The 24,436-nt window shown below is 35.8% G+C and overlaps 2 protein-coding genes across 2 annotated transcripts; one reads left to right on the top strand and one right to left on the bottom strand.

Annotated features, from left to right (window-relative positions):
- Positions 1–1,511: 1,511 nt before the first annotated feature.
- On the bottom strand, positions 1,512–6,097 carry LOC121641735. The gene is made up of 8 exons (XM_041987996.1): positions 5,997–6,097; positions 5,729–5,753; positions 5,042–5,523; positions 4,486–4,533; positions 3,907–4,167; positions 3,617–3,664; positions 2,872–2,919; positions 1,512–1,826 (listed from the first exon to the last, which is right to left on the bottom strand). Exons 1-8 carry the CDS (start codon positions 6,037–6,039, stop codon positions 1,780–1,782), a joined length of 1,002 nt encoding a protein of 333 aa, XP_041843930.1. The 5' UTR covers positions 6,040–6,097; the 3' UTR covers positions 1,512–1,779.
- Positions 6,098–8,951: 2,854 nt separating this feature from the next.
- Positions 8,952–19,871, top strand: zmp:0000000881 (spindle assembly checkpoint kinase). Its single transcript, XM_041986891.1, has 5 exons — positions 8,952–9,080; positions 10,236–10,400; positions 13,859–13,997; positions 14,371–14,478; positions 16,602–19,871. Exons 2-5 carry the CDS (start codon positions 10,255–10,257, stop codon positions 17,463–17,465), a joined length of 1,257 nt encoding a protein of 418 aa, XP_041842825.1. The 5' UTR covers positions 8,952–9,080; positions 10,236–10,254; the 3' UTR covers positions 17,466–19,871.
- The last annotated feature ends 4,565 nt before the right edge of the window (positions 19,872–24,436 follow it).

Genomic DNA, 24,436 nt, shown 5'->3' with positions numbered 1-24,436 from the left:
ATTATAAGCAGAACACATAGCGCTCTCCTTTTTTTTTTAGTATATGTAATGAATGAAAGTGCCAGTCATTCTCTCAGACGAAATGTAAGATAATTTAAAACAGATCAGGTTGAACCATATATAAAACAAAGCCTGTTGGAAGGCCACTGCATCAACAGTTGTTACCAGCTGCAGAAATAATACAGAACAATCTATCCTGCTTATAAGGTTAATAAATGCTTATAATCAGAAGCTGTGTGAGTTTTAACATCAGACGTATCCAGTCAAAGCCAGTTTACAGGATGAAACATCTTCACATACTGGAAGCTGAGTGAACAAACTTACTTTGTGGTTTAGAATAAGTGTAAGCTCCTGGTTTAAAAGCTTGGATGTCAGTGTTACGGTGAGTCCGACAGGCAATGGTTTCTGGACCCACGGTGCAGACACTGAGCTACCAGGAGACAGAGGATGATCAATTAAGAAAAGGGTTTTAATGTTGACAAGAAATGAACAGGATGATCAGTGTTCCAAAGCCGAGATCCTCAGAGGTTTGCTGTTGACTGGACTGGCGGCGAGCAGGCAGAGCTGGACGGGAGGTTGGTAGGAGCCAGAGACGAGGTAGTGGATTTTAATGGAGAAAAACAGTCCAGGAGGTTGCAGGCAGACAGGATGGGCAGGATCCACGACACCAGGAATCTAGACACAAGAAAAACGTTATAAACATGAACTGGTTGAGACAGAGAAACTAGAAAGGCCACGAAATACCAGATGCGTAACTGGACGATCCATCGAGGAATGTAGAAAGGTCCGGTGTTTAAATACTGTGGTAGTTGATTGGTGGGTAAGATCCTGGTGTGATGATGTGCCCAGGTGGGATGATTGCTGCTGCTGAACTTCTCCAGGTAGAAAACAGACATGACGCACAGACAGAGGGAGCTAGACGCACACACTAGGATAATCTGGGAACACATGTACACAGGGGAGACAGACAGGAACCCTAACAGTCAGAGCTTCTGTTGCTCTCTGGTAGGTTGTGCAGGCCGTCAATGACCAACAGAGGAAATGAATATATACGACTTCATGGTGTCCACCTGTAAATGGTACAGCACCTCCATCAGCTGAATGAAGAGCCTCAAGCTTTATGTTCTCATATCTCTAATGAAGGCTAAGAACAGAGGGACAGTGTGTTTAAACTGGTGTTTTGACCTTTATTCCACATCACTCATTTATAAATAACATTAATGGTCTGGACCAGAATCTGTATAATAAATAATGACATGAACCACATGCTGATGAAGCATTTTATTAGTATTATTTAAATGCGTAGTTACAATAAGTTAACAGTTCACTTATACATTAAACTGCCATTTAGACAAGCATTTGGTTAATAGTAGCATGCAGTGATTAACTTATATGTCTTACGGTGATCTCGCCATTTTATATTCATGACCAATTTTAATCCTATTTTCAGACCGAGAAAAAAATGCTTTTAGAGTAAATACGTGATTAAAAACTCTATAGTACACTACTAAGTCTATGGTATTAATTGTAATCTTTAATATTGTATATCACAACAGCTAAATATTATTCTCAAATAATAGTTTTTACAGGTTAATTGGTTTAAAATGATCAATACAAACAGAAATGAGAATTAGTTTTAAAAAAAGCTTCAATCAGAGCAAAAAGGGAATAATTGATCTTTTTTGTTAGATTTTATTAAATGATAAGAAATAGAATCACTGTAGACATTCATGCAAGAAGCTAAAATGAAATAGAATCACTGCTCAGTTGAACATGTTGTCACACAATGAAGACCAGCAGCGCTACGACCAGCACCACAAAGAGACCTGGAAGGTGAAAACACAGGGTTGTCAAGGCAAAAGAAATCTGACTGTCGATTTCCTGCTTTGTTATACCATCATTGTCAACATCAGTATTAAATTAATAACTTGATTCTGTAAGTAAAAGAAATTATTAGTAATCTGTTGAGCTGTATTGTTCTTATTTACTGGGTCAAAGGTCTGGGCCACTTGTGCTGAGGGGGCCCTGATCCAGGCCATCTTAAGTCCTGGAAGTGACCATGGAAACAGGGTTGGAACTGCACTGTTGGCCCGATGGTAGAAATATGGTAGATGTTATATCGACCCAGGTATATTTGGTCAGATAACTGCTCTTTACAATGATGCTGAGAAGAAAAGTTTCCCAGACTCTAGTGCACATCAAATGTTGAGTTGGATGGGTTTCAGCATCCTCCTTTCTGCTCCTGTCTTCTAAGATCAGCGGGCGGTTATGATTTTAAAAGTCAGAATTAACTTTAAATATTGCACTTTAATGTATTACCATGGTAATATGGAAGCGTAGAGCTGTCACCCAAATAAAAAAATTGGGACCTTTTCACGTTATAATGTGATCATTTATTGTAAAAACGTAAAACATCATGTTATAGAATGACAAGAACACGAAACGCCGTTTGTACTGTCTGCAGATGTTGTTGCAACTAGAAATATTTGAGCAAAGTATGAAGCCTAGTATGAAGTAAATACAACTTCATCCCATTTAATAAATGAGACATTTCTCTGGTGTACAGCATGCACAGTTTCCTCATTCAAACACTAATATAGTTTATATTCCACGTTTTCATCACCAAACGTATTACGTTATACAGTAATAGGTTTCATGTTTTTACAATAAAACTTAGTTTATGACGTGATGCGTTTCACGGTTTTACAAAAAGCGATCAAGTTATAACGTAATATGGTCCCATTTTTATTTGGGTGACAGTTCTACACTTCTGGATGATAACGCTTTATCATGTCTACTAAAGTTATTTTGAAAGTCAAGAGACGTTTAACTCAGTGTGTTCCTATTTAAATGTTCAGTGAGTAAACTTACTGCCACAGACAATCGCTCCATCGTTCTTTGGGTCAGAGGTGTTTTCATCTAAAGATGAAAAAAATAATTAAAATGTATATCAGATAAAAAAACAAAGATGACCAAATGAATCTAAAATAAAGCGTTATAACCATCAATAATAATAATAATAATAATAATAATAATAATAATAAACAAGTAAATATAATAATAATCCAAATAAACAGAATTGTTATGTGGTACATTGTGGATTTTGGTTGTGCTGCTTTTCTTGGCCAGGTCACTCTTGAGGTTTTTATGTAGTTAAATAAAGGTAAAAGAAAATATAAGAATTCTATAGAATAAATAAATGGGGGGAGAAAAATTTGAAAGAAAAATAAATTAAACATAACAATACTTAAAACCAAGTATAATATTAATAATAATAATAATATGATATTCATGATTATGATTATAATAGCAGTATTCCCATCAAGCATTATAAATATTATTAATGAAGATAATAGTTATAGCAATATTAGCATTGTGAAAGAAAAAAAGAAAGAAAAATAAATAAAACTCATTTGTATAATAACTTGTGTTTTAAAATGTATTATTGCTTAAAAACAAAAGTAACGGGAACTAACGACATCCACTCTTTTAGCAATACTAAGTTAACAAGAGAGGATAGTAACACACCGACATCTGTAATCATTTTCTACAATAATCAGTACTTTATACAAACAGTTACCGTGTTTTTAATACAGAGTGCACTGAGAACACTTACTGCCACGGCTAGCTGCTCCATCATTCTCTGGGCCAAACATCTGTGCACCTAAAGATGAAAAGAAATATTAAAATTCACCTCAAAGTAACTAAACACTACACTGTAATCTATTTACTCTATCAAAGTAAATGAATTACTGTTTAATAGAATAAATTATTTAATTAATCAAACTGTAGTGGTCAGTTGAACTGATTTGGCTCTATAAACGTTCAACTGATTGTACACCAAGGAAATGACAAAAGCCGGCATATGAACAAAAGTTATAGCTCAGTTTATAATGTCATACGTACAATCTACAGGTTTCATGATGAGACGTCTCCCGTTGACCTCGCTCATAGTGTCGATGTCTTTAGTGGAGATAGTGGAGTTGTTGATGTGGATCACCACGCTGTTGTTGAAAAGGCACACTGAACATTTCAGGGACTGAAGGGCTCGACTGCACGCTGGAAGTGGGTCGTCGATTTTTCTCTCCCAGAGTGGAACATATTTAGAGCCATATATCTTTATCAGATTGTGGCACTTGTCCTTGTCCTCGCAGGTAAAACAGTTACCTGTCATCAAGTCAGAGTAAAACATAAATGTGAGGCTTAACAGATGTTAAACAGCTGGAAGGGTCCTGGGTTTGATCAGCACAAAAGCTTGGTACAAACCAATAAAGAAACAATTAAGCACAGTATTAAAGAGAGGATATATATATGTATATATATATATATATGTGTGTGTGTGTGTGTGTGTATATATATGTATATATATATATATATATATATATATGTATATATATATATATATATATATATATATATTTCAGAGTTTAGTTAAGTTGCTCATTAAACAGTTTATTATCATATCAATAAACTTTCAACACATACCAGCAGATGCACCAGCGACAAACACAGCCACACAAACGACAAGCAGCACTGGAAACGATAAGAAAAAATTCTGTCATTCGGTTATCAAATTTAGTTCTTAATTCATTCATCTGATTTAAGATTAGAAATTTCTGAAGAATTAGATGTGTAGTTGCTACTATATCATTTTGGGCTAGGCTGACAGATAAAATAAATTCATGATGCACTGCAACACGGACCATGAAATAATTAAGTAGTGAAATAATTAATTAAATAGATAAATAATGAAGTAAATAGTGAAATAATGAAACCGATAAATAATAAATTAAATTGTGAAATAATGAAATAGATAAATAATTAATTAAATAGTGAAATAAATATATATGTTTTTACATATATTCATTTGTATTTTAATTAATTAATGATACATTTAATAACACATTTATGTATTTAATTATCATTTTAATTATTTAATGACACATTTAAGTAACTATTGAATGATATATTCATTTAATTTATTGTGTCACTTTACGTCCTCCATATTTCCCCACCCCCCCAAAAATTCCTTAGTTCTTACCATTATTCTTCCTCATTCTTCGTTTCCTGTAGCGGTTCTGGTTTCTCACGCCTGGTCCACGTGTTGCAGGGCTTTTGACACGCTTCATCTTGGAGGCCATGATGCAGTCATCTCTTCCGGGCTTCTCTCCTCCCTCTGCCTCCATAATGGCGGCTGTTTCAGGTAAAGCTTCTTCTGTGACTTCTTTTTCTCTGCTTTTGTCCAGCAGTGACATCACTGGGGGTTTCAGGGGCGGGTTGTATTTTTCCTCCGTGGGTAAACCTTTGGCCACTTCCTTGACAGACACACTTTGTGCCTCAGGCCCAAATACCACTGAGTGTGGCTTTTTATTCACCATCTCTGGCAGCTCAGCGATGTGTAACTCCTCTTTTATGATGGGTTTCACAAGGATGCTGCTCTCACTGACAGAAAGAGCTGGTTCACTTGAGTCTTCAGAGCCGACACTGAGCTCGTGTTTCATGTTAGACGAGAAGCCCTCATAACTGAAAAAATAAAATAAATATATAAACATAATTCCTCATTTTAGTTTAGAGTCTGGAATGATTCTCAGAATAAATATAAAATATAAAAAGATTAAAGTTCCATGAATCAGTGGTTCAGCATTAAATTTCATAAATTCAGCTTAATAATACCAGTATGTGTATATTTACACAATAAAAGTGATACAAGAGGAAGTAGAGTACACACCCACTCTCCTGCAGGCATTTGCCACCTTAAATAAAAAAAACACAACACAATTAATCAACTTTAAAATAAGATGAAGAGATAAAACAATCCCTCATGTTTGCATGTAAAAATCTCCTTGAACCAGCGGCGTCACTAACATGCAGCAGATGAAATAAAACTGCGCAACATGAAAAATACGCCCGTTAGACCGTTATTGCATTGGCAGCACGTGTTAAAGTAACAGTTTCAACTACAAATAGCTTCACAGAAGTGAAGTAAACAAACTTACTTTGTGGCTGAGGCTGGATTAAATCTTCTTGTTTCAAAGCCATCGTTCTTCCAGCACGCTGTTACTCGTTTATTAGTTGTGTAGGACTGAAACACTATATTAATAATCCAGGAAATGAATGAATGACAAACTTCCGTGTTCTTCTATTCAGTCATTTGGAGCTCTATCACTGCCGTCTAGTGGTCATAGTGTGTCTAGCTTTGTTACTTGACATGTAAAGAGAGCCAGGGACACAGTGTATTTTGATGTTTAGTTAAACAAAGAAAAAGAAAAACATGTATTTTTATTTCATTGTTATGTTTGATTTCAGTCAAAAATTTATTTATTCATAAACATTCTTTTTGTTTCCACTTGTCTTGTTTGCATCATATTCTATATTTTTGTTTTTACTTTAGAAGACTTCGCAACTTTTGGAATTTGGCTGGAATTGGAGTTGTATTTGAACAACAAAAAATAATCAAGAAGATTTAAAAAAAAAAGTTATGTGTTTTTTTTTGTTTTTTTTAAGGGGAAATAAATGGTTGATGAGATGGGCGTGGATCATCCCACAGTTTTGTTGAACACCTTCAATTAAGTTTCAAAACAGAAATAAATATGTCTTTAATATTGTTTTTTTTACATACATTTACAAGTCATTTTACAACAACTCAGATTTGAATTCATCTAAAAGATTAAATACTAACCTGGAGAAACAGAAATTATCATGTAAAATAGTATAAAAAAGATAAATAAAAAAAAATGGATTTACCTAAACGTGAATAATTACATTGTAAACAGGAATATTTGAGTTGCATTTCAACAGCTGCAGTCCAGCAGTTGTGATTAATGCTGTATGTAGACATGCAGAACTATGGTTTTATTATCAGTATTAGGGTTTGATGCAGCACAAGCTGTTTAGTGGCATTTAAAGAATATGGATAATGGTCTAGCACAATACAGAACTGAAAAAAAAGTCTTAGCCTTCTTAGGATGAATGTATTTATTTAGTATTGTATCAGACTGCAGAAGCTGAGCCACCTGAAATATGAAGACTACGTCCACTAAGATCAGAAGAAAAAAAAAAAGACAAACTGCATTTTGATTTTCCATTTGCTCACTTAGATCATCACTTTTCTAAATGCTGAGTTTTGCTGCCTAAACAGATACACACACACACACACACACACACACAGACAGACAGACTGCGTCACCAAGTGTGTGTAGGAGCACTTCCCTTCCTGTAGCTGTGAGAGCGTCCAACCAGCACTGCTTCCAGACCACACACACACACACACACACACACACACCCACACACACACACACACACACACACACACACAGACACACAAAAAAAAAGAAAAAACAATATCATGGATTAATGTACATATAAACATTTTTTTACCATTTAATTTTTCCACTGACTGTTTTTTTTTTTAAACACATTGTTATACTGACCAGTGTCTAATATTATTCCCACTCATTTAGGAAAAAGTAAATCAATGACTAATCCATAAACCTCTTAACAATGTGGATGAGCATTTGGAAAGTTGCAAAGAAAAGTGGTACCTGATAGTGTTTATGCATTTGTTGTATTTTCTTACTTTACAGTAAGTCAAAATGTGATCTGTTATAAATAAATTCACATAAAAAGGAAATTTTCCTCTTCAACTTCATCTTCATCTGACACTGTAAGTGTTGCTAGCGCAGACTGGGACTGGCTGTTCCTTCTTCCTCACATGGCTTGCACAACATGAGCTACACTGAGCTAGATGGTGGGGATTTTTTTGTGTGTGTGCCTCATTTGAACGTTGTTTTTAATTCTATGACTCAGACCTGAACTGTGGGTGTGGCGTTCCTCTTCCCACACTGCTTCCCCTCATCATGGAGCACCTCCTTTATTATCACTAATATGAAAAAAAATGTTTTGCTCATTAAGTGTGAAAACTTTCCTTTTATCAAAGAAGTATAAAGACTGAAAATATGAAGAATTGTGAAACTGTTTAAAAGAGATTACATTTAACTACTGGATGCTTATTTATCAACACCCATTTCTTATTTTATTAACATCCTATAACCAGAAACACAAATCTTTTAATTATGTAATTATTAGTTTGCTAATATAATGCAGAGAAACATTGCAGTGCTTTCAGTTAAATCCAGGAATTCTGATTGGTTAAACAGTTCCTATTAGCAGCAGTATCCCCTGTTTGTGCCCAGGTTTAGGTTTCTAATAATTTCCCTTTCTCTTCATTCACCACCTGCTGCTGCCTAAAACATGTTTCTGTTTAGAGGGATTTTCCTGTCATTTAAATACAGCACAGGCAGACAAAGCAGAAGTGGGCTTCTGGATAAAATTAAAGAAAGAGAAATACAAATAACCTGTCCTAATCCTTGTTTCTAATCCTTGTTTGGGATATGAGTGGAAAAAACCTTTAGTAAACGAGGCAATGGGAATTGTGACGTTAGTATAAGTTATACTAATTTATAAATCCTTAATAAAAATGTTGTCTCCTCAGGAATAATATGTTTCATTTCATTTAGTTCTAGCTTATGGGAAGCTTATCATTATTTAAATTCTCATAGGCACACACGAAGTAAACTTAAACCCAAAATTGTTTGACCTATATACAAGTTAAACTACCTTTGCACCTAAATACAGACATTGGACAGGTCACTATAAATAAGTCTGTCCAAGAGTATTCATTGGTTCCTACCTCATGGCCATTTTGAAAACCTTTGGTCTAGATTACCACTTTACCAGTTACTTCTATGACACTACATTGTCAGTGTTGTTATTTTTATGTCATCCTTTATTTTCCACATGATCACAGAGACAGGGCCTCCGTGGCCTGGCCACGGCTGGCTGAGCAAACACACAATCATATCTCCTTTTCTTCATCAGTCACGCTCTCGCCTCATTGGCTTTGTCTGTTATCATTGTCATTTGTTACCTGTTCACCCCCGCTGCAGAACTCAGGAGTACCTGCTTTGCTCAGGGCCAGATACGAAGAAGGCGTGGATCAGGTATAAAGGTACGCAGAGAGACACAGCTATGCCAACTCATGTTCAGACCTGACCGAGCTACTTTCCCTTCACGGCAGAAAGGTAGGAAAGGTATTATTTTAAACAAATGTTGGTAAATTTGAAGTAAAAACCTGTTTGAATTTAGAAATAACAGATTCTAATCAAATTCTGACTGTTTGCTTTCATGCTATTAACTAATTACCAGTTTAATGATGAGTGGGGGTTGGGGTGGGGGGTTTCATGACAAGTCCTTGTAGCAGGCTGTCTTTTGTGGACTTACTTGTTTATTAGCTTTTCATTATATGTGAGCACATCTGTGTGAAATAAACAGTCAGGCTTCATGTGAGTCACTCACATGACTGAAATGTTTAAAAATGCCAGGGATATCCTTAGATTAGGATAACTCTTATTTACAAAGACAGAGACATGGCTGAATTCCTCAGATGAACAGCTTACTCGAGTTTCTCATATTCAAACTAGGTTTTTTATATTTATTCATTTTTTTTAAGTTTCTTCTAATTTAGGATTTACTTATTGCTTTTAAAACAAATTATTTCTACGCTGTTCAACATTCAAAATGTTGATTATTTGTCCAGATTAAACCAAAACTAGCAGCTCTGGTAGGTTATCAAGCTGCTGCACCTTTTTCTTTGTGTAGAAGTGTGTTACAGGAATTTCTGTCTTACTCAGCAAAGCTGACACACCCTTCCTTGGAAATGTTTAATCTAATTATTTAACGCTAATGTGCTGACAGGAATGTTAACATGAAACAAACAGCAGAAAAAAGCAACATGTTTTTCTATTATAACAAAACATATTATTTAAATGTTACTGGAATTGTTATGGGGTGAAAAAACATGTTTCCTAAAAAAATTACAGCAGAGCTAATAGACTGCATAAGAAGTATCAGAGTTAAAGTGATGGAGAAATACTCATGAGTTATATGGTATTATAATTGTGCAAACAGGAAAGTACCCAAAATCACTGCCCCCAGTCAAGGACAGGGACACGTGTACTGTGAGACATAGTGTTTGGTGGTGAAGGAAAAAAAAAACAACAAAAAAACCAAGATATTCTACTTCAGCAAAGATCTGCTACAGTAACCACAACGATGCACAAACAGTCTCAGACAAGACATTATGGCCTTTATCAAACTGAAGGCTACCTTCATCTGCTGTTCCAAATGCATTATTTAGTCTAAGCTTTTTAAAAAGTGACCACATCATTGCTGTCCAGCCCTCACAGCGTCTCCTGGATGGCGTACTCCACCAGCACACTCGCACAGGGCTGCTTTGGGAAGGTGTATAAGGAGAGGTACAATGGCACCTGGGCTGCAATAAAGAAAGTCCCACAACAGCTCATCCAAAGGAATGACCTGGAGAGAGAATGTGAAGTTTACAAGTAAGCACAGGAACCTTTTTCAGTATCTGTTGTCTCACAACAATAAAGAAGACCTTTGCAACAGAGAAGGTGTTTTTTAAAAAGAGAAGGGGATTTCGTATAAATGCAATTTTGATTGTGTATGAACACATCAAGAGCTGGAAAACCACCTGTTTTTCTAAAGTAGTGACATTTGTTTTCTGATATTCCTATTATGAAACAGGGATTTTACTTGATGAGCTCAGCAGAACTTATACAGTGATACAACTCTGGTAAAACAGATCAAGTTAAACATTGTTTGTGAGGTACTAAGCTTTAATCATGATTTAAAGCTGTACTGAGCTGTAGATTTATAATTAATGAATTATTTTGGATCACTTTGTAAATTCTGCTTTTCCATGTTAGATTGCAAATTTTAGCAGTGTATATAAATAGGGAGAGCATTAATGTGAAGGCTATCAGTACAAATGTGTTTGTACAAAGGAAATATAAGTTACTTTTTAATGAGCAAGACAAAAAGAGGAATTCATTTTTTTTTACTTCACAGAAATCTTAATTTTGAAATAATGTGCCTCACTTTTTTGCCCTTTACTGGCACATTTTGCCCTGAAATGGTTAAATGTTATTACACCATTTTTGTAAAATACATTTTTTTCCTTTAAAAATTCTCTTGCAAAGTCACACACAAAGTTTTCCATTAGGACTCTACTTCCAATCTGCAAGCTGTTTGCAAACCTTAAGAGTTCAAAATACTATTCAGTTTAAGATGAACATGCTGGTTTTAATGAACAAGACGATACCATCTTAAAGTTGGCACATCTGGTGCATACTATAGTAGTGATAATGTATACAGACGTGGACAAAATTGTTGGTACCCTTCGGTTAATGAAAGAAAAACTCATAATGGTCACAGAAATAACTTAAATCTGACGAAAGTAATAATAAATAAAAAATCTTTGAAATTTAACCAATGCAAGTCAGACATTGCTTTTCAACCATATTTTTTTTTTTTTACCATACATAAATACAAATAAATAAATACAACTTAGGAAAGAAAATGAGATCTCAAACAAGTGCTAAAAATATCTTAGACTGAAAACCTGAAACAAAACAAAACAAAACATAACAAAAACAAAACAAAAAAATAAAACAATGACATATGTATGGGGAGTGAAAGTTTTTCTTCAAAATGAATCTAATCGTCATTAGTAAAAAAAAAAAAAAGATCTGGCCTTAACGGTTTAACATAATTAATCCATTTTATCCAGTGAGAAGAGAATAGTTCCAGTTGAAATTGATGAGGGCTGTTATTTTTTCCATATTATAAATGTGCATTGTAATATTCATCCATTCATTCAGTCGGACTTTCTTGTGAAAGCCATTTTCTCGTGATTGCTTTTTTTTTTAGCTGCAATCAACAGAATGTTCATCAAATATTTATCCTTCTTTGTCCATTTTGATGATAAAATTACAAAATACATGCTCTTTTTGTCAAAAACTCTCAATTGTACCTTTGAGTGAGTTAAAACTTAACACGGTTGCTCCTTTCATTACTTGACATATAGACCTTATTCCTTTAAAGTTCCAATATTTAAATCTTGCATCCAATTTATTCGTTGTAAAGTCAGAGTCATATGCAAAGATATGGTATCCTCTTCTAATTTGTGTTCTTTGATAACAATCCTTCACATTTTAAGTGTCCATTTCACCCAAGGATTATCAATATTTTTTATGTAGCTTTATATCTTTCTGTCAGCTAAAATTGTTTGTTTCGGGGTATCGCAAATCTTCTCTTCAATGGATTTCCACTGTGCTTCATAAGATGGATTGCACCAGCATATAATAGTTCTCATCTGTGCTGCAAGGAAATAGTCCCTAAAAGAGGGTAAATCCCACCCTCCTTTTTCTTTACTTAACTGTAGAGATTTAAGTCTTATCTTTGGTCTTTTTCCTTGCCATATGTATCTCGTAACAATTTTTTCCCATTCCTTAAATTGACTCCAATTGATTTCTATTGGTAAAGTCTGAAATAAGTATAATAATCTTGGTAATATATTCATTTTGAGAGATTCTAGTCTGGAGCTCAGACTCAAAAAAGGCATTCAATTCCATCTTATTAAATCATTTTTTACATTTGTGACAACAGGCATATAATTGTATTATAAAAGTCTTGTGGGATCTCTTGGAATATTAATGCCTAGATACTTTAAAGAATCGATATGCCATACTCCAGCATACTTACTTTTAAGTTCTTCTGATGGATAGTGATTGTATGATAATAATTGGGTCTTTTCTATATTTACCTTATAACCGGATAGTTCACCATATTTTTCTAATAAATCCATCAATTTTGGCAGAGAGTGTGTTGGTTCTCCAAGATATATTAAAATATCATCCGCATAACAAGCCAATTTATATTCAATGTCTTTGATAAAGATCCCCTTAATATCTTTATTTTGCCTAATGTGCTGGGCTAATGGCTCCAAATATAATGGAAACAATAACAGTGACCATGGGCATCCCTGTCTGGAGCCTCGTTCTAAATTGAAGCCTTTTGATAAATATCCATTAATTTTAATCCTTGCTATGAGACTATCATATAAGGCTTGTACAGTTTTAATAATTGTATTGTGAAAACTGAATTTATGTAAAACCTTAAAGAGAAAGTCCCAGCTTGCTGAATCAAAAGCTTTCTCGGTGTCTATACTTATCAAAGTTGCCTTGGCCTGATTTTTTTGCATATAATCTATAACATGTAATGTTTTTCTTATATTATTTTGCATTTGATGAGATCAAATAAAACCAGTCTGATCGTTGTGTATCAGTGTGGGAAGGAATTCTTCCATCCTTCTGGCCATGATTGAAGTAAACAACCGATAATCTATATTAAGAACAGATATTGGTCGATATGACCCACATTCCAACTTATCCTTCCCTTCTTTCACTATAACCGATATAATTGCCTCCTTCCAACTTGGTAGTACTTGTGCTTTTTGTCAGACCCAATTTAATGTGGGGAGAATAATCGGTATCAATTAATCTTTAAATTCTTTATACCACTCTGTCGTGTAGCCATCTGGTCCTGGCGATCTGTTTGTTTTAAGCTTGTGTATTGCATTCTTTAACTCCTCTTCATTTATATTATTTTTTATATTATTATTTTTTTAAATAATTCTGTTAAAGCATGGTTGAAAAGCAATGTCTGACTTGCATTGGTTAAATTTCAAAGATTTTTTATTTATTAGTACTTTTATCAGATTCAAGTTATTTCTGTGAACATTGTGAGTTTTTCTTTCATTAACTGAAGGGTACCAACAATTTTGTCCACGTCTGTATTTGTAATCCTAAAGTCCTTTTAGACACAGCTGATAATCTGGAGTTATACATACATGTATTAGCTTGAACTTGACAATTAGGTAATGAAATAGTAATTTAGTTTTCTTCATCATATCTTTTTCTCTATGGCTCCTGATCTGCAGCAAGTCAGATCATCCCAACATAGTGAAGCTTCTGGGCAACATAACTCTTAAAGACGGAAAATGGATCATTCCACTAGAGTTTATCTTTGGAGAAGATTTAGAGACAACTATCTTCAAATCTGCAAAGTCCAAGATACTGGTAAGATTTATATTATAAAATAGTATAAACATTATAGGTAAAATGAAGATTATACACTACTTTTACAGAGAGAAATAAGATCTATCCAGTGGTTATGGGTGAAGAATCTACAGTAGACTTCTAAACAGATCAGACTTTCAGTTTCAATGAAATCTGTACACGGGGACTAAACTATGTACACCAACCTGATATTCAGTACTGGTGACAGAATTCTAAGGAAACTGTTCTGTTCTAGTACAACTGCTTAATGTGTAGTGTTTTAACAGAATGTGTACCGTCTCATTGGTTTTACATGTCACACTTCAGTCAAGTTAAATCACGCCTGATTTCACTGGAGCCAGGCTTAACTTCATCTCATGTTTTCTTACCACAGTTAACTACAGAAAATAAAGGTACCATCATTGTTGGCATGTGTGAGGGACTGCTTCACCTTCACTCCAAAGATATTGTCCATCAAGACCTCAAGCCCGAAAACATCATGGTGAGTGGAAAGTCAGGCCACTAGTGTGTTTACAATACAGAAAACACACACACACAAAGAAAAATGTAATGTCTTAACCCAATTAAGACCTTACTCTGAGTAACACTGCTATTTTAAAACTACTTTTAGATGAATGGGGGCGTGTTTGCATTTTGCCTTACACGCAATGACCTGGGTGTACTTAGTCAGCGCAGAGCAGGAAGAATGAGGCTGTACAGTGTGTGCAGAATTATTAGGCAAATGAATATTTTGATCACATCATCCTCTTTATGCATGTTGTTCTACTCCAACCGGTACAGGCTTGAAAGCCTACTACCAATTAAGCATATCAGGTGATGTGCATCTCTGTAATGAGAAGGGGTGTGGTCTAATGACATCAACACCCTATATCAGGTGTGCATAATTATTAGGCAACTTCCATTCCTTTGGCAAAATGGGTCAGAAGAGAGATTTGACGGACTCTGAAAAGTCAAAAATAGTGAGATGTCTTGCAGAGGGATGCAGCACTCTTAAAATTGCCAAGCTTTTGAGGCGTGATCATCGAACAATCAAGCGTTTCATTCAAAATAGTCAACAGGGTCGCAAGAAGAGTGTTGAAAAAACAAGGCGCAAAATAACTGCCCATGCTCAAGCGTGAAGCTGCCAAGATGCCATTGGCCACCAGTTTTGCCATATTTCAGAGCTGCAACATCACTGGAGTGCCAAGAAGCACAAGGTGTGCAATACTCAGGGACATGGCCAAGGTAAGGAAGGCTGAAAAACGACCACCACTGAACAAGACACACAAGATAAAACGTCAAGACTGGGCCAAGAAATATCATAAGACTGATTTTTCTAAGGTTTTATGGACTGATGAAATGAGAGTGAGTGTTGATGGGCCAGATGGATGGGCCCGTGGCTGGATCAGTACAGGACAGAGAGCTCCACTCCGACTCAGATGCCAGCAAGGTGGAGGTGTGATACTGGTATGGGCTGGTATCATCAAAGATGAGCTTGTGGGACCTTTTCGGGTTGAGGATGGAGTCAAGCTCAACTCCCAGTCCTACTGCCAGTTTCTGGAAGACACCTTCTTCAAGCAGTGGTACAGGAAGAAGTCAGCATCGTTCAAGAAAAACATGACAGGCTTTTGAGTGTCCTTGCAGAGAAAGGTGGTTATATTGGTCACTGATTTGTTTTTGTTTTGTTTTTGAAAGCCAGAAATGTATATTTGTAAATTTTGAGTTGTTATATTGGTTTCCCTGGTGAAAATAAATAAGTGAAATGGGTATATATTTGGTTTTTGTTAAGTTGCCTAATAATTATGCACAGTAATAGTCACCTGCACACACAGAAATATCCTCCTAAGATACTAAAACTAAAAAAGCCCCAATCCAACGTCCAAAAATATTCAGCTTTGATATTTATGAGTCTTTTGTGTTCATTGCGAACATAGTTGTTGTTCTATAATAAATTTAATCCTCAAAAATACAACTTGCCTAATAATTCTACACACCCTGTACAACAAACAATGACACACTTTTAAAGAGAGAGGGAGTCAGATTACTGCTCTGTTTTGGATATAAAGGAGCTTTTGGATGGATGTAAACCACAGAAAGCATTATGGGGGGTCTAAAAATGAGTTGGAATGAGTCAGTAATTTGACATTGCTCTGTATCATATAAATTGGAGTGCACCACAATCCAAATATGGCCTTAGCTAAAAGACATTGAAGAACTTCTTTGGAGCACCAAAAGTGTTAAAGTTATCGTGCTTCCTTTAGGTGAAATCAAAAGCCTCTGTGCCTCAAATTTGTTGTTTTCTTTTTTTGTTATTTTGCAACTCCCACCACAATTCCTCCCTGAATTCTAAATACAATGTGGCTTGTTTTTACGACCTACGTCTAGTCTTCATCAACATTCCATGAACTCATTTAGAGGCTTCAGACAGGACTCACAACTTTATCTTTTGTGAAAAATGTGGCAAAGCATGACTGTAACATCTGTTTTGGTGTTTTGTCGCCTTCGTGGCTCCATAGAAAATATATATGACGTGATGGAAGAACAACACAATTATGGCTGTATATCCAGAAACACTAATAACAGAGAAACTTTGATTACAAATGCTAAACTATGCTTGTCCCCCAGGTGGAGCATCAAACAAACAGAGCTGTAATCATCGACCTGGGACTTGCCAAGTTCTTCAGATATGGCCTAAACTCTGCAATGGACATGGGGAACGAGGCCTACTCAGCCCCTGAGGTTCTTAACAGGACCTGCCAACGGGACCAGCGTTCAGATGTCTGGGCCATGGGAAAGATCATTGCTGAGCTCTGTGCCCGGGTTCGGTTATACACGCCTTCCGTCTGTCCCGCCAAGATAAAGGAGACACTGAGGGATCAGGCATACTGCCATGCTGTGTGTAAGATGGTGGATCCAAACCCTGCTCTGAGGTCCTCAATGGTTGGGGTCATAAGTGAAATACGAAGAGCAGGAGGCAAAGGCATTGTCATAAATGCAGCTGCTCCAAAAGATCACCTCCAGCCACCTTCTACTCACATTACTGACAGAGAACGGTCTCCATCACCGATGAACAGAGGTGCATCTCCAATGAACAAGAATCCACCACCTATGAGGGCTGCATCACCCTTTGATAAAAATCCAGCACCATCTCCATTGAACTGGGAGCGGACCCCCAGACCAGACTTCAAACCTGTTCGTGCCCAGATTGGGCTGAACAACCCTCCTTTCCCTAAGCGGGCTGAGGACATGAATGAAAACCGTGCTATGATCCCAGCAGGCCAAGCCAACATCACACAGGACTTGTTAAAGATGAAGTTGCACCAAGAAGCTACCAAGAATATTCCTTGTAACTTACCTACAAATGGGAGGGTGGTGGTGAAGCGCTTTGAGAAGAAAGATGGGGAGGTAGGAACATGGGTGCAGACTGAGGTGGTGACTCGTGATGGAGAAATAATTGAGTATAAAGATATCAAGTTTAATAGCAAATAGGATCCAGCGCATTCTTTATCACCCTAATACACAACTTCAGAGTCTGGTTGAATGCTTTATTCATAGGTTGAGTTATTAAAGGCAAAAGTGAGACTGAGTAACTAGGTACCTTCTTGCACAGTTACAAATAAGTCAGCATCTGAATGTATTTATGTTTACTGCTGAACTGCATCATGGTCTGGAAGTAGGTGGTGTCTAGTCTGCTATATCTGGGACTGAAACCTTCAGAGTGGTTTACTCCGGATAGCAGGACAATTTCTTTACCATGTAACACAAAAAAGCAAGACATATACAAATGTATATTTGTGTATAAAGACATTGTTAGTCATCAGGTGAACTATCGTCATCTATAGTTTTTTAAAACCTGCATAAGAATAGATCCCCATTCACCAATTCACACATTCACATAATGCTTCCGCTGTACATGCTACACTCTCTGAGCACATCGGATGCACTTTTGAATTTTTTTGTAGACTGTTTTATAGAACCAGAACCTGTTTTATATGTCACGAGTTTGTTTTTGTTCAGCACAGTAATGAGATGCATCTGAACCCCTCAACTTTTACAGTCAGCTGTACCCAGACTGCAGTCTTTTTGCTTTCTCATCAGCCGTTTCCAGCTGTGGAAACGGGTCACTTCTTAATGGACCTGACGTGCATTTCCACCAGTTCTGCATATTAAAACTACACACACTTAGATGAAAAGTGCATGTAAGTTTCATCTAATTTTATTTTATTTTTTTAAGTACACAAATGACTAATGATGCTGCCTGTCAGTAAAACCGAAAGAATGACTGGACTACTTCCTGTTAGCATGTGTTGCCGATAACCTGAAACAATTTGGTTTATCATTGCACCACACCTTTGTTTTATTAGTTGACCCATCCCGGTGTAGCTATAGCAACCTGTTATTCCTCATGCTTTGAGTTTTTGTGTAAAGCTCTTGTGTGGTTTTGGATTTTTGTCACTGTTGGGTTTTTTTTTTTTTTTTTTTTTTTTGTTCTTAGCCTTTTCACTTTTTTTTTATTTATTTTTATTTTGTTTCCAGTCAGTAGCATGAATTCCTGGTCTTTTACAACCATACTGACTGTATGACTGCCAGCATGTAGGTGAGTCAGTGTGAGTGTGAACTTGCGGGAACTGTGAATATGATCTTTGTAACTTGGTAATAGTTTACAGATGATTATACTGATGTAAAAAAGTGCATGGCATAGCCTGCATGGGACAAAGTATTTTATAAAGAAAGTTTCCTAACCTGTGAAATTAGCCTTCTGAAGGAATCTAAACGGCAGTCATGATGGAAGCTGCTCAGATTCCCTAAATGTTAAGGACAGGAGCTTCAGTGCTTCTTTTATTTTCTTTAGTACAGGAAAAAATATGCAATCCTTTGTGAAACAATGAAAAATATTCTGTCACACTATTTCTTGCAGCCACAACTTTCAAAACTCTGCTCAGTTATATTGATTTAGTCTAACTGAATTTGTGGGGGGATAAATGAGAGGAGCAACAAACAACATGTTTGCTTGCTTTTGTGCCTGTTTCTTTCTTTTTCAGATGACCAACCTTGATTAATACTTTGTATTACTTTTTTTTTTTCATTAACATGGTCTATATCTGATATAGCCTCAATTTTAACATTAAATTTGTAAAGTATTTAACAAACATCTTTGTTACTTTTCTCCTTTAACCTTTTCTTTATCTCAAGTTTTATTTTTTTAGTGATTTGAAGAGAGTGAGCTCAAGCAAATACAAACAGAGGGTAATGATGGCTGTTTGGCCGTATACAAAGGATTGTTTATGTTTAAATGATTTTTCTGTTTCGAATGGAACTGCAATGTAGTCAAAGTATTCCCTCTAGTGGTTAACTTAAGAAACTGTCGTTACTGAAGTTGTTTTTTTTTTTCTTTTTAAAATTTGTCTGCTGCACAGGATTCTATTGTAGTGTTTTTTTGTTTCTTTGTTTTTGTTTTTTTGGGGGCGGGGCAATTTGATTGGAGCCTTTTTTTTGGGTAGTGCTTTTCTTTTTTTTTGGGGGGGGGGGCTGGTTTTGGATAATCTTGTTTGTGTACTGTGCAATGTTGGATATGAGTGGAGTTTTTTCTTGTATGGTTTGTATGTTTTTTTTTTGTTTGTTTGTTTGGAGGCTAAGTTTCCCATGTAGCACAATAAAGGGGGGTAATGATCACTGGCTCTACAAAGGCTCATGTTCAGAGTTGTGGCCGTTACTATTTTTGAACTTGTTAATCTTTGTGTTATTATCTGAGACCTGCAGAATGGATTACGTTTTCTAAACTGTCCAAATGTTTTAATAAATGCATATATATATATATATATATATATATATATATATATATATATACGCATTTTCCTTACAAAACTGGCACCATTTTGAATGGAGATAAACAGGTTTTCCAGAGTTATTAGATTTATTGTCAAAAAGTATTATTACAACAAAGAGATAATCCTCCAAATATAAATCTCCTTACTTTTTGTGCTAAATTGATATCTTTCCAACTCTACTCCCCCAAAATGTTACCAAGTCCCCATGTGTGTTTCAACAGTTATTATTATTAGACATATATTCTTTAATTTGATTTACACAAGGTGATTAAATGTGTTTCCAATGTTTAATCTATTAGGTAACATATGCACATATTTAACTAGGGATATTATCTCTAATTAAACTATCTGTCCAACTACACACCAGCATACAGGAGAGGCACAGCCATGCCTTTGTTTTTCCATTGTGCTAGATACGTCTTTTATCATGTCCCTCTCCTCTTTTAATGCGTCTTTTTCCTTCTCTTTCAACTTCATTTATTTTTTCACAATGCATGGCAAGCTTTTTTATAAAAAAAAAAAAAAATCATTTCTTTTAAAGCAAAAGCTCACTCGTCCATCATGTTGCATCATCCTCAAAAGCAGTGTTCAACAAGGTCGTGCCAGTCGCTCGCTCAGCTGTGTAACCATCGCCGGGTTGACTGAGTAATAGGGCTGATGGGTAACGACGGGGTGATTTATTGGGCTTAGTGTGACAGAAAGGGCACAAACAGGAACACACCTTTATGCTCCGATTCATGCATTTTCTAATTTTATCCCAGACAAACACACACACACACGCACAAGCTTTTCACACATGCACATACTCACATAACCATTTACTTATACATGCAGTAAATGCACACTTATAGGATGTGCATGTGCACACAAATACCCACATAAGCACAATGATATATGACAGAGGCTTCTTTCCTTCTGTTTTTTATAGCTTACCCCCCACCCCCAAAATTACAAAAAAAAAAAAAGCCAAGCATAAAATTTTAAAGTGTTTTTCCTTTTGGTGCCATGTTAGCTCACATTAAAAAGTTGCAGCTGTTCCAAAATTCAGCACAGTTTAGAGTTGACTCACTCCTCTGGTATGAGGACAACAAATGACAAAAAAGAGAAGAAAAGATAGAAATAAAGAGGTTTTATGAGCCAGAGTTCCTCCAAGTTAAAAGATTTGTGAACAGAAAAATGATTCACGCAGTCTACTGCAACACGGCCTGTTACAGTTTCTGACATTAAGTTTTATTGTAAAATAAATACTATTATTCAATAAAATGATGAAATAAACATAATTCATACACATTAAATGAAAAGTTGAGAGGCATCATCAAAGACAGATTTTTCTAAAAGATGACATAAAATTACAAGAAAAAAAAATTACATTGAAAAATCCTGTATTTACAAATTCAATTACATGAACATTTTAAACCATTAATAATTTATAAATAATAAGTCATTAATACTCATAAAATATTTTAATGAAATACCAGGCTGAAAATCTATTTCCATGCTTGGGCTTCTCTGAAAAATAAGCAAAACTAATAAGACATGAAGTCACAAACACACACATAGAATCACATTCACAGCTTATTTAACACATTTCTGTCTGATTTTGATTGTGTCTGCTTCAAAGTGTCAAATCAGAGTCCATCCACCTCATGTTCACATCCACACACACACACTGAAGCGATCATGCATGTAGCTCAGATGCCTGATGTGACAAATGTGTGCATGTGCGGGGATACGTGATGCCTGCTCAGTATTGTCAGATCAGTGTGCATTTGTGCGATTTGCTCTCCAGCCGTCTGTCTCCTCTCATCGCACAGATTCAACTTTTCTACTCAGATTCTTTCCTGTCTGTTCCAAACATCTGGCTTTAGGTGAAGCTTGTGTGGATAAACCATGTGAGGCATTATGTCCTTGTGTGTTTTATTCTTTATGTGCTGTTTTCATAACAGATATTTTGCAGGAGGTGTACTACTGGTCATTTAGCATTTTGCCAGAATTTACATGCAATGACACAAATATTACAACTTTAAAAAAAAACAAAAACAAAAAACAATAACACATTTGTATTTTCTATAAAATTCATGATTGACTGACTATTGTCAGTAACATCAGGTATCAAGCTACAAAAAAGAGCAATCTGCACCCCTTCTTAAATTATGAGTTATAGGCCTTTATGAAACCTTCCCTTAGTGAGTAAAATCATAGAAAAAACTGTCTTTCAACAGCTGAATCTTATTCTAATACTCAACAGTTGCTTTGGTATTCTCCAATCAAGTTTTCATCTCCACCATAGCGATGAAAGTGTTCTTTTTAAAGTAATAAATGACATTCATTTCAATGCAGACAAAGGCAACGCTTCTATCTTAGTTTTGTTGGATTTCAGTGCTGTACTGGACACAGTTGACAATAATATGAATATTCTGGAAGATTGGGTAAGTCTCTATCATGGCACTAAACTGGATTAAATCATATTTGACAGATAGAGATGACTTTATGGCTATTGGCAATCGTGCAACAATGACCTGGAGTACCACAGGGAGCTCTTCTAGGGCCTCTTTTGTTAAATATTTATATGCTTCAACTCACAATAATCATGAAAAATAACTAAATCATTACCACAGCTAGTCAAATATGTATAACCATAGAAACAGAGAACTACAATTCCCTACATAGCCTCACGAAGTGTCTCGAGGAAATAAATAATATATAATTATATAATATTAACATATAGTTTTGGACCCAAAGAAGAGCAACTACAAATCAGTCTGCAACATCAAAAAGCACAAACCAAGCCAGAAATCTTGGCATTATTTTGGACTCTGACCTGAGTTTTAACAGCCACTTCAAATCACATGTCAATCACATCTTCCTTCTATCACGTAAAGAATGTATCCAGGATTAAAGGATTAATGTGTCAGAGTGATATAAAAAAACTGGTTCATGTACTTGTTTTCAGTAGACTGGACTGAAGCAGTTTATAAGCTTATGGCAAAAATGAATTACACAATTCAGCTGATAGAGAATGCTACTACTCGAATCCTCACCAACACCAGACAGTTGTTACACATATTGTTTTGAGAGCTTTACACTGGCTACCTGCCCCAAAAAGTGTTGGTTTTAAAATACTGCTGCTGGTTTATAAAGCTCTGAATGGCTTTATAAACTGCTTAGATCAACAGGTTTAGGCATGCTTTCTCGTTCCCAGAGTTAGGGCCAAGCATAGAGAAGCTGCTTTTAGAGTTTTTATGCACCACCCATTTGTTATAGGCTCCCACAGAACTACAAGTCAGCAGAAACTGCCTTTTTTTAATGGCTTCTTAATTCTTATCTTTTTACTGTTGCATTAACTAGTCTTTTATTTTTCTTTTGTTTTTATCCTCTGTCAACTTGTTTGTTTTATACCAAGGTGCTCTAGGCTTTTATGTGTTTTAATTTGTCTCTAATGTGTCTGTAGTCTATGATATGCATGCATAGAGCTGGTTTTAGTGTTCATGCACCCTGTTATGCTCTTATTTCTAATTTCTAATTTGTTCCGTTTCTTCATATATGTTACGTCCTCGTTTGTCTAGGGGTGTGAGGACAGAACATAAAGTCAGTCGGACACCGGATGAAATAAAAAGTCCACAATTTATTTGCCACATACCACTTCAACAGGTTCACAAAACAAATAAATATGACCCAAATGCCGACTATCCAAAAACAAACAAAATATAATACAAACCAAACCAAACTAAGGTGTCCCTTAATGGGTTAACAATTACTTTTAATACTTAAAAAACTGACCAAAACAGAAAGTGTCCCTTAGAGGGTTAACAATTACAATCTATCTGCTTCAATTAAAACAAAATTAAAAATGTCCCAAATAATGGGGTACACGCACATGGGCGGTATATAAAACAAAACCAAACCAAAATGCCTTTTCACCTCAAACAGGGACGCCAATTCAAACGTAGAACGTAAACAGACTTTAGCGGTACGAATTTTACACTCACTACAAAATTCCTGATCACTGCACAAGTCACGAAATTACTCCCAGAAAGCCAACTGTCCCTCCGTCCAGGTGCTGGCAAACTGCGTCCCACTGGCCACAGTTGCCCCGATTGGTGTCACAGGGGCATCAGTCCTCCATCCGTCACTCTGGCTGGGCAGCCGTCATTTGCACCTGGTTGCTTTATTTTAATCACTTTGAATTACTTTTGTCTGAAGAGTGCAATATAAATAAAGTTTTATTAATTAATTGGCTGATTAACTGATTGAACACTGATTCTTTAACTCAGGCTCAAGACATAAGAAACAACTGATAGATAAAATTGAAAAGTCATGTTTCTTACTTGTAGACAAAATATGACACCCTTGACACTAATGTAGCTGGACACACACACACACACACACACACACACACTAGATAGAGATTGCACTCAGTGTATTACTGAAAGATATGTTATAATCTTTGGGATAAGATAAGCTCACCTGTCAGTCTAACTTCACAACAATTGTGTTGTCAGTCAGTTTGGGTCAATTCAGAACTAGTCCACAATAAAATGTCAAACAAGTCCTTTGCTTGATTAAAATCCACATTTAGCTGTATGAGGGGCCTAAATGCTTCACTTCAAACACAGTAGCTCTAGTTTTTTT

This window comes from Melanotaenia boesemani, chromosome 6, assembly GCF_017639745.1.
Source record: "Melanotaenia boesemani isolate fMelBoe1 chromosome 6, fMelBoe1.pri, whole genome shotgun sequence".
NCBI lineage: Eukaryota > Metazoa > Chordata > Actinopteri > Atheriniformes > Melanotaeniidae > Melanotaenia > Melanotaenia boesemani.
Note: the sequence above shows the minus strand (reverse complement) of the source record. Positions and strands in the feature narration are given on the sequence as shown.